This window comes from Bos grunniens, chromosome 18, assembly GCF_055505025.1.
Source record: "Bos grunniens cultivar Pamir isolate PY7600 chromosome 18, Bosgru_T2T1.0, whole genome shotgun sequence".
NCBI classification, from domain to species: domain Eukaryota; kingdom Metazoa; phylum Chordata; class Mammalia; order Artiodactyla; family Bovidae; genus Bos; species Bos grunniens.
The window spans coordinates 56,650,494-56,671,788 of NC_141182.1; the positions used below are offsets into that span (position 1 = coordinate 56,650,494).

The 21,295-nt window shown below is 45.0% G+C and overlaps 1 protein-coding gene and 1 long non-coding RNA gene across 2 annotated transcripts; one reads left to right on the plus strand and one right to left on the minus strand.

Annotated features, from left to right (window-relative positions):
* Window positions 1-6,835: 6,835 nt before the first annotated feature.
* On the minus strand, window positions 6,836-20,443 carry LOC147354273 (uncharacterized). Its single transcript, XM_086353785.1, is given in 6 exon segments — window positions 6,836-7,005; window positions 7,008-8,617; window positions 12,187-12,288; window positions 13,694-13,820; window positions 14,583-14,674; window positions 20,341-20,443. Coding segments are annotated over 5 exon segments (1,929 nt in total). The 5' UTR covers window positions 14,637-14,674; window positions 20,341-20,443; the 3' UTR covers window positions 6,836-6,969.
* On the plus strand, window positions 18,122-19,050 carry LOC147354274 (uncharacterized). The gene is made up of 2 exons (XR_015146398.1): window positions 18,122-18,248; window positions 18,597-19,050. It is a non-coding gene; the product is annotated as an uncharacterized LOC147354274 (long non-coding RNA).
* Window positions 20,444-21,295: the final 852 nt, after the last annotated feature.

Below are 21,295 nucleotides of genomic sequence, written 5' to 3' on the forward strand. Positions count from 1 at the left end.
GGGTTGATTGCTTTTCTCAGCTCAGTGCCACACACCCAGCCAGGGGCTGGGCATGTACAGTCACTAACTGTCGAGTGCTCACAGTTCTGGGAGGGGAGGGCTCCTGATGGTGAAAACCATCCCATGATGAGATGGTTAATTCTGTTTTTCCAAAGCCCGGGAGGGTCAAGGACAACTAGGGAGCCACTCATTTTCAGTTGTTCGTCAGCACATCATCAACCAGCAATTTTCCATCCTCATTAGTTCTGCCTAATCAAGGAGGAAGTGTGGACTGCATGTTGTTTATTTTCTAGTTACAAAGATACAGTTGGGCTCAGGCAAGAGTTGTTGCTAGAATTTAACATTATTTTGCTCTCCTGGTACTTATTTTACTTTCCTTCTCCCCCTTTATCCTCTACTGATGAGAGATACCAGTTTCCCACTCCTGGAAAGGTAGTAAGTCCTCTTGAAAAATAAATCAATTTTAAGTTTTTTTTTTTTTTAAGCTGATCTGAAGGAAAATGTATGGCACACATCTGCAGCTAAAAAATTTGATGGCAGTGTATCACTGAGGTTGGGGAACATTCAGCTAAAGCCTTGCATCCTGCCAATGGATAAACTAGATTATGCTATGGCAGTCCAGTTGCCAGATCTGATCACTGTGTGTCAGATCACAGCAACTGTTCATTCCCCTCACTAGTGCTTCATGTTCACTGTGGGTTGGCAGGGGTGGGGCTGTATCTGCTCTATCCACCTTAAGTGGCTGAAAGTACCTTTAACACCGCCTCACTCCAGGACTCCAAACTCTGCCCTTTGGGTGGGCATTGCTGTCCATTGAAAATGTGCAAATTTCCATTCATGGCAAGTGATACTGATCATTCAATCATAGTTGTGGTTGAAAGTTTTTAAGGACATAGACTGAAATTAGTAGAATCTTCAGACAGGCAGTGGCATCTTAGGAGGATGGAAGTTAGCCATTCTGCATAAACCAAGGAGGTGGCATGTGGATACCTAACACTGAGAAGTTACTGGTCTGGGAAAATCATACCTATTAATAGAAACTGGTTTCAAGGAGCTGGGGAAAAAGGCAATTTTACAAAATGCCCACTTAGTAATGGGCAAAGGATCTGAATATAGATTTCCTCAAAGAAGATGCACAAATGGCCAAGAAGCACATGAAAGATGTTGAACATCATTAGCAAGATGCACATCCAAACCACAATGAGATGCTACCCACTAGGATGGCTATAACTAAGGGAAAAAAAAGTCAATTCCCTGGTGGTTGAGTGGTTAGGACATGGCACTAACACTGCCCTGGTCCCAGGGTTCAATCCAGGTTGAGGAACTAAGATCTCAAAAGCTGCGTGGTGCAGTTAAAAAAAAAAAAGCAATTATTACATGAAGATTTCCTTTTTTTGGAGGAGGGGGGCTTACAGCATTTAATTGCTTGGTTTTGAAACTTATGGATAGACTTACCTCTCTGTTGGTAAAGAAAGTCCCAACAAGATAGAAACGAATTGTTCCCTTTGTATCAGAAGCTGTATAAAAGCAAATCCCTGCTGAGTCAAAAAACATCCTTGTTTGGTAAATATCAGCTGTTAACAGAGAAACACAAAAGAACTGATAAACTCACCAGGAAAATAGCATCACAAGGCTTGGGCCATTCCATTCCTGAGAGATTATTTACACCTGGTATGACAAAGTGAAAGCGTTAGTCACTCAGTTCAGTTCAGTCACTCAGTCGGGTCCGACTCCTTGCAACCCCATGGACTGCAGCACGCCAGGCTTCTCTGTCCATCAGCAACTCCCGGAGTAACATGAGTTACTCAAGTTACGAAAACTCATGTCCACTGAGTCAGTGATGCCATCCAACCATCTCATCCTCTGTCGTCCCCTTCTCCTGCCTTCAATCTTTCCCAGCATCAGGGTCTTTCCCAATGAGTCAGCTCTTCGCATCAGGTGGCCAAAATATTGGAGTTTCAGTTTCAACATCTGTCCTTCCAATGAATATTCAGGACTGATTTCCTTTAGGATGGACTGGTTAGATCTCTGCAGTCCAAGGGACTCTCAAGAGTCTTCTCCAACACCACAGTTCAAAAGCATCAATTCTTTGGTGCTCAGCTTTCTTTGAAGTCCAACTCTCATATCCATACATGACTATTGGAAAAACAATAGCCTTGACTAGATGGACCTTTAGGGGTAAAGTAATGTCTCTGCTTTTTAATATGCTGTCTAGGTTGGGCATAACTTTTCTCCCAAGGAGTAAGCGTCTTTTAATTTCAGGGCTGCAATCACCATCTACAGGGATTTTGGAGCCCCCCTCAAATAAAGTCTGTCACTGTTTTCACTGTTTCTCCATCTATTTCCCATGAAGTGATGGGACCAGATGCCATGATCTTCGTTTTCTGAATGTTGAGCTTTAAGCCAACTTTTTCACTCTCCTCTTTCACTTTCATCAAGAGCCTCAAGTTCTTCATTTTCTGCCATAACGGTGGTGTCATCAGCATATCTGAGATTATTGATATTTCTCCCAGCAATCTTGATTCCAGCTTGTGCTTCTTCCAGCCCAGCGTTTCTCATTATGCACTCTGCATATATATAAGTTAAATAAGCAGGGTGACAATATACAGCCTTGATGTACTCCTTTCCCAATTTGGAACCAGTCTGTTGTTCCATGTCCAGTTCTAACTGTTGCTTCCTAACCTGCATACAGATTTCTCAAGAGGCAGGTCAGGTGGTCTGGTACTCCCATCTGTTTAAGAATTTTCCACAGTTTATTGAGATCCACACAGTCAAAGGCTTTGGCGTAGTCAATAAAGGAGAAATGGATGTTTTTCTGGAACTCCCTTGCTTTTTCTATGATCCAATGGATGTTGGCAATTTGATCTCTGGTTCCTCTGCCTTTTCTAAATCCAGCTTGAACATCTGGAAGTTCACAGTTCACGTACTGTTGAAGCCTGGCTTGGAGAATTTTGAGCATTACTTTGCTAATGTATGAGATGAGTACAATTGTACTGTAGTTTGAGCACTCTTTAACATTGCCTTTCTTTAGGATTGGAATGAAAACTGACCTTTTCCAGTCCTGTGGCCACTGCTGAGTTTTCCAAATTTGCTGGCATATTGAGTGCAGCACTTTCACAGCATCATCTTTTAGGATTTGAAATAGCTCAGCTGGAATTCCATTGCTCCCACTAGCTTTGTTCATAGTGGTGCTTCCTAAGGCCCACTTGACTTCATATTCCAGGATGTCTGGCTCTAGGTGTGTGAGCACACCATCATGATTATCTGGGTCATGAAGATCTTTTTTATACAGTTCTTCTGTGTATTCTTGCTATCTCTTCTTAATATCTTCTGCTTCTGTTAGGTCCATACCATTTTTGCCCTTTATTGAGCCCATCTTTGCATGAAATGTTCCCTTGGTATTTCTAATTTTCTTGAAGAGATCTCTAGTCTTTCCCATCCTATTGTTTTCCTCTATTTCTTTGCACTGATCACTGAGGAAGGCTTTCTTATCTCTCTTTGCTATTCTTTGGAACTCTGCATTCAGATGGGTATATCTTTCCTTTTTTCCTTTGCTCTTTGCTTCTCTTCTTTTCACAGCTATTTGTAAGGCCTCCTCAAACAGCCATTTTGCTTTTTTGCATTTCTTTTTCTTGGGGATGGTCTTGCTCCCTGCCTCCTGTACAATGTCACAAACCTCCATCCATAGTTCATCAGGCACTCTATCAGATCTAGTCCCTTAAATCTATTTCTCACTTCCACTGTATAATCATTATGGATTTGATTTAGGTCATACTTGAATGGTCTAGTGGTTTTCCCTACTTTCTTCAATTTAAGTCTGAATTTGGCAATAAGGAGTTCATGATCTGAGCCATAGTGCATTCTGTTGGCAAAACTCTATTAGCCTTTGCCCTGCTTCATTCTGTACTCCAAGACCAAATTTGCCTGTTACTCCAGGTGTTTCTTGACTTCCTACTTTTGCATTCCAGTCCCCAGTAATGAAAAGGACATCTTTTTTGGATGTTAGTGCTAGAAGGTCTTGTAGGTCTTCATAGAACCGCTCAACTTCAGCTTCTTCAGCATTACTGGTTGGGGCATAGACTTGGATTACCATGATATTGAATGGTTTGCCTTGGAAATGAACAGAGATCATTCTGTTGTTTTTGAGATTGCATCCAAGTACTGCATTTCAGACTTTTTTGTTAGTCACTCAGTGGTGTCCAACTCTGCAACCCCATGGACTGTAGCCCACCAGGCTCCTCTGTCCATAGAATTCTCCAGGCAAGAATACTGGAGAGGGTAGCCATTCCCTTTTCCAGGGGATCTTCCCCACCTAGGGGTCAAATTCAGGTCTCCTGAATTGCAGGAGGATTCTTTACTGTCTGAGCCTCCAGGGAAGCCCCCTTACGATGAAGAGTGAGATAAAAAGTAACACAAGCTTCAGTTTTGTATTATTGACTGTGTGGATCACAATAAACTGTGGAAAAATCTGAAAGAGATGGGAATACCAGACCACCTGACCTGCCTCTTTAGAAACCTATATGTAGGTCAGCTTCATTTCTGGTTGTGCTGGGTCTTCGTTGTTGCATGCATTACTCTCTGTTTGCAGTGTGCAGGTTTACTGTAGTGGCTGCTCTGGTTGTAGAGCACAGGATCTAAGGCACATGGGCTTCAGCAGTTGCAACTCCCAGGCCCTAGAGCACAGGCTCAATAGTTGCTGCACATGGACTTAGTTGCTCTGTGGCATGTAGAATCTTCCCAGACTAGGGATCAAACTCGTTTCTCCTACACTGAGGGGCAGATTTCTGTTTTTTAAACCACTGAATCACCAGGGAAGCCCTAAACTGTCATTCTTGTTCGGGTAGTTTTGAGTTTTCTGTTACCTGAAACCCAGACATATTCGTAATATAGCTTACTATCTCATTTTAAGTACAAAGAAACTGGATCAGTCAGCAAGACAATGGCAAAGGCAAGATTCAAAATCAGGTTCTCTTAGACCTAAAATGCAATTATTCTGCACCAGTATGTTAGTAAAGGAGGGGTGAGTCTTTGAGAAGGGAGTGGACCGAAAGTGCTGAGAAAGTTCCATATGTTGTGGAGTATATTCTGATGAGTTATTTAAAGATGCCACGCTGCTGACTTTAAGGATGAAGGGGCCACCAGCCAAGGAATCAGTGCCAGTGATTTCTAGAAATTGAAACTTTATACCATAAGACATACTAAATGCAGAAGGGATACAAATTTAATTGTTAAAAATCATAAAAGTACTAGAATAAAATACAGGAGAACTTTTTTCATAATCTTGGGCCTGAGGAAGGTTTTTCTTAGCATGACAGTTTATCCAAGAAATAGAAAAGAAAATAGAATTGAATACATAGAAATTTTAAAACTCTATATAGCCAAATATACTATAAGCAACTCTAAGAGAAATAACAAACAAAATACCAAAGAATTAATATGTGTAATACATAGACTTGTTCCTATAAATTGATAAAAAAAATGCAGCCTAATTAAAAATAGGCAAAATACACAAGGAAGCAATTTGAAGAAGACAAAATATCAATAAATGTATAAAAAGATCATTAATTTCCCTATCAGGATGTTTTATTTATTAGATTAGAAATGTTAAAAATAATGAGACTAATATTGAGTATTTACGAACAACATGGAGGAACAAAGAAATATGCACTCACATACACTTTCAGGAGTCATGTAAATTGGTTCATCCTTTTCTGAGGATTATTTAGCAATAACTATCAAAATTTTAAATATGGACATTCTGTGATCCCATAAGCTTACTTCTAGGAATTCATCTTATGGGGATAATTTGCACAAGTGTTAAATAATGTATGTCCAGTGATTAAAAAAAAAAAGTAAATAAAACAAATATCCACTAACAGCGGTTGGTTGAATAAATTCAAGAAACTCTAGTATGAAATATTATGCAGCTGTTAAAAATGGCAAATGATGACAGATATATACACATGTATATATATTAATTTTGTACAATATGTATATATTTTTTTGCATTGTCATGGGAAAATATTCACATTATATCAAGTTAAAAAGTTGTTTATAAAATCACATATTTGTGATTATACCAATAAATATTTTAGGCGTGCCATACCATGCTCATCACTTCAGTTGTATCTCTTTGCCACTCCATGGACTGAAGCCCAGCAGACTCCTCTGTCCATGGGATTTTCCCAGCAAGAATACTGGAGTGGGCTGCTATGCCCTCCTCCAAGGGATCTTCCCAACCCAGGAACCCACTCCAGTATTGCCTGGAAAATTCCATCAGAGGAGCCTGGTGGCCTATAGTCCAAGAAGTTGCAAAGAGTTGGACATGACTCTTGACTCTTGACATGACTGATGACTTGGACATGAATGACTAACATTTTCAGTTTTCATATACTTCATAAGAACAGAAAGGGAGAAACAGCAGAAAACTGAGAGACATTAAAGATCCCAGATGAAGATGCATCTCATTTAGACCACCCCATATCTACCACCACCTGGAGACACTGAAAGGCTGAGAAATAGAGGGGAAGCCAGGGTTTTAGGGTGAAGCCCTTTAAATGATCAGAAGCTGTCCCAGCTGGTGATAAATGGTGCCATCCTCCTTCTAGGAAAATAAAGGAACCAACTCTCTCAATACATAGTGTTAGGGCTCCTCTCTGGGAGGAAGTTACAACTGCTGATGAAGGCTGAATGGAATCCAACAGCAGAATCACCAATCTGTTTCACTCGCAGGCTCTCTAGTCAGCATGAGTTCTCTGATCAGCGAGCTGCATGCTCCAAGAAATGGCTTTTTCAAAATCACCTCAGACATAGACGCCATGCATAGCATGAAGTCTCTGGTGTTCTGCCAGGTGTGATCTCCAGTTGAAATCCTCTCCACATTTGTTACATGCAGAGTGCTTGCCACCCCTGTGAACTTTCTGGTGTTAAATGAGGTGTGAGATCTGGGTATACGTTTTCCCACAGTTCTTACACTTGTAGGGCTTCTCCCCAGTGTGAATCCTCTGGTGTTGAATAAGGTGGATGCTCTGGTTGAAGGCTTTCCCGCATTCCTTACAGGCATAGGGCTTCTCACCAGTGTGAATCCTCTGGTGTTGAGTGAGGGATGAGCTGTGACTGAACGTTTTCTCACACTCCTTACACTTATAGGGTTTCTCGCCCATGTGGATCTTCTGATGCTCGATAAGATGGGTGCTCCGGCTAAAGGCTTTCCCACACTCACAGCACTCATAAGGTTTCTCTCCAGTGTGAATCCTCTGGTGCTGAATGAGATGGGAGATCTGGGTGTATGCCTTCCTGCAAACTTTACACTCATAGGGCTTCTCCCCAGTGTGAATTCGCTGGTGGCGTGTAAGCGAGGAGTTCTGGCTGAAGGTTTTCCCGCATTCGTTACACTTGTAGGGCTTTTCACCAGTGTGAACTGTCTGGTGTTGAGTAAAGGAGGAGGTGTGACCAAAAGCCTTTCCACACTCATTACATATATAGGGTTTCTCCCCTATGTGAATACTCTGGTGCCTCATGAGGTGGGAGATCTGGGTGTAAGCCTTCCCGCAATCGTGACACTCATAGGGCTTCTCACCAGTATGAGTTCTCTGATGCTGAATCAGCGATGAACTGTGGCTGAAGGCTTTGCCACACTCAGGGCACTCATAAGGTTTCTCTCCAGTGTGAACTCGCTGGTGCTGCGTCAGAGATGAGTTGTGGCTGAAAGTCTTCCCGCACTCGTTACACTTGTAGGGTTTCTCTCCAGTGTGGATTGTCTGGTGCTGAGTCAGGGAGGAGGTGTGACAGAAAGCCTTGCCACACTCGTTGCACTTGTAGGGCTTCTCTCCTGTGTGGATTTTCTGGTGGCGGGTGAGGTGGGACACCTGGGAGTAGAACTTCCCACACTGGTGGCATTTATAGGGCTTCTCCCCAGTGTGGCATCGCTGGTGCTTGATGAGGGAGGAACTCTGGGTGAAGGCTTTCCCGCACTCCTTGCATTTGTAGGGTTTTTCTCCAGTGTGGATCCTCTGGTGCTCGGTGAGTGATGAGCTCTGGGTAAAGGTCTTGCCGCACTCGTTGCAGGCGTAGGGCTTCTCTCCTGTGTGGATCATGTGGTGCTGGATGAAATACAAGCTGTTGCTGAATGCCTTTCCGCAATCATTACACTTGTAGGGCTTCTCTCCAGTGTGAATTCTCTGGTGTAGAATGCAGTCAGAATGGTAGACGAAGGCTTTCCCACATTCCATGCAGTTAAATGGTTTCTTCTCTACAAGGGTCCTTTGGCATTTGAGGCTCTTTCTTGACCCAGTCCACTTCTGAGGCCTGTCTCCCCCAGGCACTCTTTGCTTCCTGATGAAGGCTGAGGTCCTCTTGAAGCTTCTAAGCTCATTGCAGCCAAGGCCCCTCTCCCCATGGGTATCTTCCTTGGGAGTAGCGAACAACCATCTCAAACACCTCTCCTGCTTGCCCTGGTCTTCCAGCTGACAGCCACGCGTCCAGGACTCCCCCAGCTTGGCGTCTCCAAGCACTGCCCTTAAAATTCCCTCCATCTTTGCCACTGGGGAAGCCACCTCTTCAGAAATATTCTTTTTTAGAAGCATCTCCTGATTAGTTGCAGAGCTTGTCTCCAAGTCTGAAAGAAATGGAAAATATCAACTTCATCTGTCCCAGGACAAAAGAAGCTGATTATTTAGATATGGCATTGTAATCTCAAAAAGACTTCCAAGTTCATATTGCTAGTTCAAAAGGCATGAGGTAGACTCATGTTGTGACACAGAAGGATGGACTCAGTATACTCTAAACACACAAAAAATTGAGTGGCAAAGCAGTTTATGTGCATAGTCGTTTCTTAGCCATAATATTTAACACGTTTTCACAAATCAATAAGAAAAAGAGAAATAGTCTAATGAAATAGTGAAGCAGGAATGTGAACAGACATTCTACAGAAAAACAAGTGGCTGATATATTGTAAAAAGATGCTCAACATTAGTGGTAGTCTAAAAAGTCAAGTTGCTGCTGCTGCTGCTGCTGTTAAGTCACTTTAGTCGTGTCTGACTCTGTGCGACCCCATAGACAGCAGCCCACCAGGCTCCGCCGTCCCTGGGATTCTCCAGGCAAGAACACTGGAGTGGGTTGCCATTTCCTTCTCCAATGCATGAAAGTGAAAAGTGAAAGTGAAGTCGCTCAGTTGTGTCCGACTCTTAGCGACCCCATGGACTACAGCCTACCAGGCTTGTCCGTCCATGGCATTTTCCAGGCAAGAGTACTGGAGTGGGTTGCCATTGCCTTCTCCAAAAAAGTCAAGTTACTCAGATGCCATTTGATACTTTTTAGATTGGAAAATATTAAAAACTATTCAGTGCTGGCAAATGAGGATGGTAGGAGCATTTTCATACCATCGCTGTAAAGAGTTAACACAGAAGGTCCACTGTACTCAGTTTTTATCTATCTCTGTAACCATGGCAATGACACTTGGCTAAGCTCTGAGCACTGAACTCCTGGGATGTTTACATAGCTACAGATTAATTATCTTTTTCTGTGTGCTTGAAACCGTGGGTCAAGATGTGCTAGGCTGTCAGCACTGTTTACTGTACGTGGAGGATTCATGATGTCCACCTGGCGCCTGGTTTGTGGACCTCACCATGGCTGGTTGTGTAGCAGGTATATGCTAATGTTGGGCTTCCCAGGTGGTGCTAGTGGTAAAGAACACACCTGCCAATGCAAGAGATGTAAGAGACACAGGTTTGATCCCTGGGTTGGGAAGATTCCCTGGAGGAGGGCACAGCAACCCACTCCAGTACCCTTGCCTGGAGAATCCCATGGACAGAGGAGACTGCTGGGCTACAGTCCGTAGAGTTGCAAAGAGTCAGACGTGGGCTGAAGCAACTTAGCTTGCACACACATAGGCTAATGTTAGAGCATCTTTTCACGAGTTTGTTGAACATTTGTGTGTCTTTGAAGAAAATGGCTATTGAGATCCTTGGCCCACTTTTTTCCTTGTATTTATTTATTTGGCTGCACCGGGTCTTAGCTGCAGTGCTCAGGATCTTTAACTGCAGCATGCAAACTCTTAGTTGTGGCACGTGAGATCTAGTTTCCTGATCAAGGAGGGAAGCTAGCCCATGCACTGGGAGTGTGGTGTCTTAGCCACTGGACCACCAAGGAAGCCATCCTATTTTTAACGAGATTGTCTTTTTATTATTGAGTTGTATGAATTATCAGCTGCTTGCCAGACATATAATTTACAAAATTTGTCTTGTGTTCTGTGGGTTGCCTTTTCTTTGCAGTGTCTTTGAAGCAAAAAAATTTAAATTTTGATGTCATCTGATTTATTTTTTCTTTCGCCGCTTGTTCCTTTGATGTCATATCTAAGAAACCAATGCCTAATCCAATGACATCATGATTATTTTCAAAATCCCACACTGCATTTAGTTGTTATATCTCTGGAGGTGATCCCACCACCATCCACTCATTTGGTGATTTTTCTGGAAGGATTTACATGACTCAACAAGTTGAACGCCCAGTTAGTTTCTACAGCAAAGTATATAACAAATATGTGTATGGGTAAAGGGCTTCCCAGGTGGCGCTAGTGGTAAAGAACCTGCCTGCTAATGCAGGAGACCTTAGAGACATGGGTTTGACCCCTGGGCCGGGAAGATCCCCTGGAGGAGGGCACGGCAATCCATGCCAGTATTCTTTCCTGGAGAATCCCATGGATTCTCCTACAGGAGCCAGGTAGGCTAGAGTCCATGGGGTTGCAAAGAGTCGGACATAACTGAAGTGACTTAGCATGCAAAGGCTAGAGAGATCACATGTGGGCTTCTGAGTCATCCTCTCTGCAAGAGTCACGTGAATGTGCTTTTCTCTACTGATGTGAACTTCAAAGACATATGGGAGATGATCTCATCCATGGAAACCCACTTGAGTCTCAAAAGAGTCCAGAGTTCTCTTAGTCCTCATAAGAAACTCAGTGAAGTGGGTACTATTAGTGTCCCACTTTACATATAAGCACCCAGAGCTTAAGTCACTTGCCCACAGTCACATGGCCTGTCAGTGGCAGAGCTCAGTTCGAACTCAGAGAGTCTGGCTCTAGGGCCCACAGTCTCACTGCCGCATGAACCAGTGCAGTAATAGTAGCTCAAGCAAGCAGCCGTGAAAGCACCAAGAAGGGGCAGGTCACTCAGCCTGGAAGTCAGGGAAGGCCTCCTGGAAGAGGAGACCTGTATCCTTGAGGAACATGAAAGGGGTTTGCCAGGCAGACAAAGCAGGGAAGGGTGTTCCAGGCAGAGGGAACAACATATGAAAAGACCCAAAGTGGGAACACATGTTCAAGTTCAGGGAGGGACAGGGGCTTTGGTGAGTGAGGTAGGGTGTAGGGTATCACCACAGGTGGATGGTGATGAGAGATGAGGCCAGAGACAGAACAGGCTGGACCATGTAGGGCCTCGAGTACCAGGTTTGGGCTAGGACTCTGACTCAGGGCACTGGGGAGTCACAGGAGGGCTGTGGGCAGGGGAGGGATGGGCTCTGGGGCTGTTTGTGAGATGAACCATAGGGTGTAAGACCAGAAGCTGGGAGGCCAGGGAGGAGGCTGGGGTGAGGGTCCAGGTAAGGGTCGCTGAGGCCTTGAGCCAGTGCTGTGGGAGAGGGGGAGCAGAACTGGGCAAAGAGAAGGGGCAGGAGGGACAGGACTGGAGCCTGATGTGATGATTGAAGGGGAGGGAGGGGGCAAGTCCTGGTCCCACAACAGGACGGACAGTGATGGAAACAGAGATGCTCCTGTCCCCTCCTCTGATGAGGTTGTGGGCTAGTAGGGGCAGAAATCTGGCTTCTTCCTGTCTCCTAACATGTCAGGCCAGGCACCACTTCTGGGTACCACAATGATAACCACTGGAGCCTAGTCTGAGCATGGGGTTTCCTGGGTGAGAAGCACCAGGCTGCCCTCTACATGTTAACTCACTTATTCTTCCCAATTCCAGGTACTATCATTGATCCCATTTTGCAGATGAGGAAACTGAGGTACACAAGGGCTAAATGACTTGCCTGAAGGTCACAGAGCCAGGAAGTAGTGGAGTTTGGATTCAAATCCACGGCCCGAAGTGACAGCCTGTATATTACATTCCCTCACTCTTGAATAACCATCACTGATCACAACAGATGGGGTGGGAAGATGTCTCACACCTGCTAGACACACTTACCCACCTGGACAGGTAACTTGCTGGGTTTCTCTCCTCTCCATCCTGGGCTCTTCCCCTCGCTCCAGGTGGGAGATCACATCGGGTTTGGCCCCAGGAAACCCTGCCCCTGGAAAAGACACAAGACTTGGCCATGGAGGCTATGGTTACAGGGAGGCCTCAGGGCTGGGCTCCAGGCCCTAGGTCTACAGAGGAGATGCATGTGTTGGATGCCTAATGATTGGATGATCTAATGGCCAACACAAAACTTGATTACTGAGTGCCTACTCCATTCCAGAGAGAGCCTGAGCCCCAACGTCACTGTTTAAGCTTCCAGCTCTGTGTTCAAGTTGAATGCAAAATACACACCACATTCTGAAGACTTGACATGGAGAAAAAAGAAAATGATCTCATTAATAATTAATTGGGTATTATGATGTCAGCATATGCCCACATGATCATACTTTGGCTAGATTGGGTGCCACAAAACAGATAACTAAAATTCATCTCATCTGATTTTTTTTTTTTTTCAGACCTGCTGTCTTTGGGTTTCCCAGGTGGCTCAGTTGTAAAGAATCTTCCTGCCAATGCAGGAGATGCTGGTTTGATTCCTGAGTAGGGACATTCCTGGAGAAGGAAATGGCACACCACTCCAGTATTCTTGCCTGGATAATCCCATGGACAGAGGAGCCTGGTGGGCTATAGTCCATGGAGTCACAAAGAGTTGAACATGACTTCGCAACTAAACAAACAATTCCTCGCTTCCTGCAGTGGGGGGAAGTGAGTCCCCAGGGACCTCAGCACGTGACCTGATTTGGAACAAGGGGCTTTGCAGATGTAACTAATTAAGATGAGGTCCTAATGGATTAGGGTGGACCCTAATTCTAGTGACTGCGGTCCTTATAAGAATAGAGACACACAGACACATTGGGAGGGAAAAAGGCCAGGTGAAGATAGAGGCAGAGATTGGGGTAATGCGGGTACAGGGCAAATGAAACAGATGTTTCATTCTATGAAACAAACAGACTCATAGACATAGAGAACAGATTTGTGGTTGCCAAGGGTTGAGGGGGGGCGGGAGGGAAGGAATGGGAGTTTGGGATTAGCAGATGCAAACTATTACATATAGAATGGATAAACAACAAGGTCCTATTGTATAGCACAGGGAACTCTATTCAACATCCTGTGACAAACCAAAATGGAAAAGAATGTGAAAAAGGATATATATATATGTATAACTGAGTCACTTTGGTGCATAGCAGAAATTAACATTGTAAATCAACTATATTACAATAAAATTTTTTTAAAAAGAAGCAGAAGGCAGGGGCACTGGCTGAAGGGTCGGTGGGACAGGCAGAAGACTCGGGGCCTGGGTATGCTGGGATTCTGGGAGAAGCCATTGGAGAGACAGATGAATGGGCCACCCAGCAAGGGCCCGGGAGAGGAGCAGAGAGGACCCCAGTGAAGGAATGCCCACAGTTAAGCAGTGGGTGGGCATAGAGGCCATGAGAGGACGGCAGGAGGCAGAGCCTCACCCAAAGAGAGAAGGTTCTGGTAGTTCTCCAGCATCACGTCCCGATACAGCTCCCTCTGGCCAGGCCCCAGGCGGCCCCACTCCTCCAGGGTGAAGTCCACGGCCACGTCTTTGAAGGTCACTGATTCCTGCCAGGGCCAATATTACATCACAGAGGGGCATGTCTTTCTAGAATCCTGGGGTGGGACAAGTCATGGGTCAAGAGCCTACCACTTGCTCTCTGGCCTGAAATTCTGACTCGGCAGATTAGGGTGGCAAAAACCCGAACGAACTTTTTGGCCAACCGTATAGAACACGGTTTCCACCCCCCCCCCCGTCTTTACCGCCATCTGGTGGAAAGCTGTTACACTACACCAATTATTTCTAGCATATGACAGTTGACTGCCATCTGCGTGTAAATTGCTATACTAAATATACCGATGTATGAGGGAGGATATGCAAATCATGCCATTGAGAGGAGGTGCCCTTGTGTAGTGCGTAACCTGCACACCTGTACATGACAACCCTGAGAAACACTTAAAAAACTACCAAGTCATTGTGTGCCAGAGCTATTCCTAAGTCACACTCCATCCTAGACTCCTACTCGGATCCCAACCCTCACTCCTGACTCCAATAATAAGGCTCAGGGGTGAAGCAAAGCCATCACTACCCACTTCACCTGGTAACCAAAAGACTGCTGAGCGTTAGATGACTGATTTTTAGACCTCATCTAACACCCTACCCAGTTCAGAGCATCCTGTGACCCACCCCGCACCTCCCAGTTTCAGAGAAATCCCATCATTGTATCTCTCCCAGTACTGAGAGAGGCAGGTCTTGAGGGCACACACACAGGCGGGGAGGCCCTCTAGGGCCCACAAAGTTATCTCCGGGAAGAGGGAGCCCAGACTCACTTGGCCCTTGCTCGTCAGGGTCCTGATGGCCATTGCAGGGTCCCAGGAATGCATCTCCAAAAGGAAGGACCAGGCCTGAGTCCACAAAGCTACTAGAGGAAGACAGAACAGAGAGGGTGTCAGTTCTGGCTTGGACAGACACTTTGTCAAAGACGCCTCGTGATAGAGGGGCCCCTGCTCTCCTGAGAGCCAAAGCAGAGGCTCAGGACAGGCTGCCTGAGGCCTCCATTCTGTAACCATCACCATTCACAATCAAGGGGTTCAGCCCACTGCACCCAAACAACAGCTCTCAGAGAAGTAGCTACAGTTATCCCCAGGTGAGGAAATCTGAGCCCAAGAGGCCAAGGTCATTGCTCAAGGTCACAGAAAGATCAAGTGTTGGAGGGAGAATCAAATCCAGAAGTCTGCTCTCAGAGCTAATTCTTTTTTACAGATTCGCTGTGTTGGGTCTTAGTGGCATCTTGTGAGATCTTTCACTGTGGCACACGGACTCTTTAGTTGTGGCCCAACAGCTCAGTAGTTGTGGCGTGCGGGCTTAGTTCCTCCACGGCATGTGAGATCTTAGTTCCCAGACCAGGGATCAAACCCGTGTCCCCTCCACTGCAAGGCGGATTCTTAACCTCTGGACCACCAGGGAAATCCCAACAACCCCTCCTTTTTGTCTTACAATTTTTATTTATCTTTTAAAATTTTTTTAATATTGGAGTAGAGTTGATTTGCAGTGCTGTGTCCGTTTCAGGTGTACAGCAAAGTGATTCAGTTACACACACATATATATGTCCATTCTTTTTTTTTTTAGGTTATTTTCTCTTACAGGTTTTCCCAGAATATTGAGTAGACTTCTTTGTGCTCTACTGTAGGTCCTTGTTGGTTATCTAGCTTATACATAGAAGTGTCTTATAATTTTTAAATTGTAGTAAAACACATAGAAAATATACCATTTTAACCATTTGAATATATACAACTTGGTGGCAGTCACAATGCAGTCACAATGGTGTGCCACCGTCAGCGCTATCTAGTTCCAGGACACGTTCATCATCACCCTGCAGGGAAACCTTGTGCTATTAACCAGTCGCCCTTGACTCTCTCTTCTCCCGTGCCAGCCTCCCCCACCCCCCATAATCGCTCATCTTTCTGTCTCAATGCATTTGCCTATTCTGGACATGTCACATAAATGGAGCCATCCACATATGACCTTTTGTGTCTGGCTTCTTTCACTCAGCACAGTGTGTTCAAGCCTCATCCATGTTACAGCACACAATCAGTGCCTCATTCCTATTTCATTTTTAATTGGAGGCTAATTACAATATTGTGATGGTTTCCCTTTAAAAAATTTTTTGCATTTGGACCATTTTTAAAGTCTTTATTGAATTTATTACAGTATCGCTTCTGTTTTATACTTGGTTTTTGGCCCCGAGGCATGTGGGATCTCAGCTCCCAGACCCCTGGATTGAACCCCCGCCTCCTGCATCAGAAGGTGAAGTCCTAACCACTAGACTGCCTGGGAAGTCCCTCCTCATTCCTTTTAATGGCTGAGTAATATTCCATTGTATGGATGGACCACATTTTGCAGAGCTCCTTTTACCTGTCCCAAAATCCTGCTTCAGGATCCTGGACTCCTGCTTAAGATGTCATTTAAAGAAAGACTGCAGCTACTGAAACCAAGTTAAAGAATCCTCTACATAGAGAAGTTGGTGTTCAGGGACTTTCTTGGTGGTTCAGTTGTTAGGACTTGACACTTCCACTGCATGGGGTATGGATCTTATCCCTAATCAGGGAACTAGGATCCCATATGTTGCGTGGCACGGCCAAAAGAAAAAAGAAAGAGAGACAGAGAAGCTGGTGCTCAGACTGTGGTCCCCTTCATTCATTGATCAAACATGCTCTGTGCCCCATGTGAGTAACAGGATCCACTTAGGGTTTTAAGGGCAGAGAGATGAGTAAGCTGTGATTCTGCCCTGGAGGGACTTTCTGCCTGTGGGGAAAATAGGTGTGAGCAATAGACCAGGTGGTGGGTTGAATAATGGTCTCCAAACATATCTCCAGGATGAACTTTTAAAAAATATTTATTTATTTGGCTGCACTGGGTCTCAGTTGCGGCATGTGGACCCTTAGTTGCAGTATGTGAGATCTAGTTCCCCAACCAGGGATCAAACTTGGGCCCCCTGCGTTGGAAGATCAGAGTCTTAGCCACTAGACCACCAGAGAAGACCTAAGATGAACTTCTTCTTTTTTTTTAAATAAGATTTTAAAGATGTTTTTTTTATGTGGACCATTTTAAAAAGTCTTTATGGAATTTGCCATAATACTGTTTCTGTTTCATGTTTTGGTCTTTTGGCTACGAGACATGTGGGATCTTAGCTGCCTGACCAGGTTGATCAAACCCACATCTCCCACATTGGAAGATGAAGTCTCAACCACCGGACCGTCAGGAAAGTCCCCCAGGATGAACTTTTGATGTGAGTAAGTCACGCATCTTGAGAAGGGAAGGCCATCCTGGATTATCTGGTTGGACCCTAAGCATGATCACAAGGGTTCCTATAGGAGGGAGGCAGAGGTCGATCTGACACGGAGCAGAAGGCGGTGGGACAGATGTAAAGAGGAGTGGAGTCAGAGAGACAAGGCACCATGCTTTGAAGCTGGAGGAAGGGGCCACTAGCCGAGGGATGCAGGCAGCCCCTGGAAGCTGGAAAAGGCAAGGAGATGGATTCTCTCCTGGAGACTCGGGCGGGAGGAGGCATGGCTCTGCTGACATCTTGATAGAAGCCCACTGAAACCGAGTTCAGACTTCTGGGCTCCAGAACTGTAGGAGAACACTACAGCTCTGTTGTTTTAAGCCAGTAAGTTTCTGGTAATTTGTTACAGCAGAAATGGGAAACTAACACAGTCCAGAAACAGACTCAGAGCCTCACAGGTGGCGAACAGCCACACGTACACACTTGGCTCCACGGGAACGCATGCACCTGAGGGCTGAAACCAGTGGGTGGAATTTTCATGAAGGTCTTACACAGTCTTAACTCTCTCCTCACAAGTCACTCATTACTGCAGAGTTTCCCCTTATCCACAATTTCGCTTTCTGTGATTTCAGTTACCTGAGGTCAAGTGTGGTCCAAAAACAGAGTGGAATATTCCATAAAGAAACAATTCATCAGTCTTAAATCACACACCATTCTGAGTATTGTGCAGTCCTGCTTTGTCCCACCTGGTGTGAATCATCTCCTTGTCCACTGCATCCTGTCAGATGTTCAGTCACTCAGTCATGTCTTAACTCTTTTGCGACTGCATGGACTGTAGCCCACCAGCCATGGGATTCTCCAAGCAAAAGTATTGGAATGGGTTGCTACTTCCTACTCCAGGAGATCTTTCTAACCCAGGGATCGAACCCATGTCTCCTGTGCTAGCAGGTGGATTCTTTACCACTGAGCCACCTGGGAAGCTCCATCCCGTGTGATAGCCACTTAGTTGTCTTGATTGACTCTTGAAGTATCACACTGCCTGTGTTCAAGTAGCCCTTATTTTCCTTAATAATGGCCCCAAAGCTGAAGAGTAGTCATGCTGATGCTGGCCACTTGAATACGCCAAAAAGAAGCTTGAAGTGAAAAGGTGAAAGTTTTCAACTTAATAAGGAAAGAAGAAAAAATCATGCTGCGGTTGCTAAGACCTACAGTAAGAATTAATCTTCTAACCGTGAAATTGTGAAGAAAGAAAAAGAAATTCAGGACTTCTTTGGCATCCAGTAGTTAGGACAATTCACTGCCATGGCCCTGGGTTCAATCCCTAGTCAGGGATTATCTTGCAAGTCGCGTGGCACAGCCAAAAAAAAAAAAAAATTCAACCTGCAAAGTTAGTCACAGTGCCTAAGTGCTTAGTTAAGATGCAAGAGGCATTAAATTTGTACAATGATATTTTTTGAGAGATGACATTCATAAAATTTTTATTACAGTGTATTGTTATACTATTTTATTATTTTTAATTTCTTACTGTGCCTAATTTATCAATAAAACTTTATCATAGGTACAAATGCTTAGAAGAAAACATGGTGTGAAAATTAATAAAGGGGAACCTCATTTAAAGTGGGGCTTCCCTGGAGGTTCAGATGGTAAAGAATCTGCCGGTAATGCAGGAGACGCAGGTTCATTCTCTGGGTCAGGAAGATCCCCTGGAGAAGGGAATGGCTACCCACTCCAGTTTTCTTGCCTGGAGAATTCCAAGGACAGAGGAGACTAACAGGCTACAGTTGCAAAGAATTGGACATGACTTAGCGACTGACATGCATAAAACTGGAAAAGATGTACACTGCATCTCCTCCTTCAAGAAATTACCGCAGCAACTAGGCCAATGAGAAACCATAATCGCCTGGAACTCTCACTTTTCTCCAATGGACTTTTGTTAGAAACAACTCTTCCCGAATTCCTTGTTTTGTTTTTTCTTTATAAAATAAAGTTCCTCTCTCATTTGTTGGACTTCCCATGGCTTTTGCTCTAACCTTCTTTTCCAGAATTACAATTCTCTGTTATTCCTGAATAAGCCCATTTTGCTGGTAAAATAACTGGTTGTTTTATTCTTTAGTTAACAATGGCATATAGAGGGTTCAGTACTTTCCGAGATTTCAGCCATCCATTGGGGATCTTGGAATGTATCCTCCAAGGGGAAGGGGATCTACTGTAATTATAAAATGAAGATAATTTTTAAGCGGAGAAACTTGGCAGACACCACATTAGCCAAATGATCAAGACCAATGTGACTGATGATGGCCAAGCTGACATCACAGGCTGCTGGTCTGTTAAGGACACAGCATCATTCCTAAGGTATTCCTGCCAAAAGCATGTGACCTAAATCTAATCACGAGGGAACTTCAACATGTCTAAACTGAGGGACCATAGGAGAAGCACACAGTCTGTTATATATTCAGGATTGCCGAGATGAATGAAGGTCAAAAAAAGACTGAACTGTTACAGGTTAACGGAGACTAAACAGGAGCACGAATGCAGTGCATGATATGGGATTTTTCTTTTGCCGTTTAGGACATTAGGACAATTATCAAAATCTAAGGAAAGCTTGCAGAGTAGCTAATCAATAGTATTGTATGGATGTTCACTCCTCGTGTGATCGTGATGCAATGGTTTTGGAGTAAACTGAAACTTTGTTTTTAGAAAAAACACAGAGACTTATGGGGGCCGGGGGCACACAGAGACAGAGAGAAGGGGTCAGACTCAGAGATAAAAAAGCAGAGACCTAGGGAGAGAGGGGGACAGAATGGGGATTAGGGTGATGGTGGGAGATTAGAGAGGGAAGATGAGACCCAAAGAGAGGGCAACAGACGCTCAGTATCAGGACAGGCACCGAGGGCGTGACCGTGCAGAGTAGGCTAGGGCTTTGGGGCTAGACATCCCTGGGCGTGAGCCCAGGTTGACCACTCATCAGCACTGCGTTCTGGGAGAAGCCACGGAATCTCCTTGGCTTCTTTCTTCACCTGCCAAGTGAAGAACTGGTACATTGTCCTTTTTAAGAAATCGCAACATTTCCGCACTCGGATAGACTGCTCGAAAACAGCAGGCGCCCAATTGCTGCGCGCTGAGTGGAAGGCTGTCGGCTCTGGGGCCGCCTCGCGAGCGGCAGGAGGGGGCGGGGCGTTGCCTACAGCGCCCTTCCCTTCCCACCCAAGCGGACTCTGGCCCGCCCCCTACGTGCTAGCCTGCCTGCTTGGGCCAGCCCACACCCAGCTGCTACCTCTCGGATCCGCCAGGTCGGAACTCACCTGGGCGCCCCTGGGTGGTGCACGGCGGCCGGGCCTTCCCGCCCTCCTTCGAGCCCCGGAGAGCGCCTGCGCGGTACCACAAGTCCCGGTACTTTAAACTCGGTTTCGCAAACTGGACCACATTTCCCAGAAACCATTGCGGCTCACGCTCCTCCAGGCCTCGGGTCTCTGAGAGCGCGGGAATGCTGGGAAATGGAGTCCAGAAATAGAACGTCGGGAGAGAGAACAGGTGTAAATAGCTGCTTTGCAGCTCGTGAAATCATGGCATTTGGGAAATGCATGGCTCTGCTGGCACAATGAGTGTTCCTATTATAGCCAGAGTCTTTCACTGTCCTCCACAGAAGGCGACGTCATAGGCAAGTTAACCCATCTAACTGAAATATCTCCTACTAAAGCAAAAGTCTTCAAGACACCAACTAACACTGCTGGTGAATGAATCGAGCCTGTTACTTAATTGTTCAATTTTCCTGGGCAACTGCCTTCCTGTTTGATTCAGTATCACTGCAGATGGGAGATTAAAAAATATCCTCTGCGTTGGGTTGTGAGGTTTGAATAGGTTGATATAAGTAATGCCAGTAGAATATGTGATGTAGATGGAAAACACCATCTATGTCAAGTTATTAATAGTTCCCATCTCTTGATCTTTGTATTTTCTGTTCCCTCTGCCCACAATATCCTTTCTCTTCTACTTTTGGAAAATTCCTACTTTTCTTGCAGGAAAAGCTCTTACAACCTCCTGTAGGAAACTTTCCTCTATTTCTATAAGTGAAAGTGGGATCACACTGCTTGCTTCTCAAAAGCCAATAAAGAGACTAGGCTGGTGGAGACGAAAATGTGCTTTATTTTGGATGCTGGCAACTTGGGGGGAACTCTGCATTCAAATGGGGGTATATCTTTCCTTTCCTCCTTTGCTTTTCGCTTCTCTTTTTTTCAAAGCTATTTGTAAGGCCTCCTC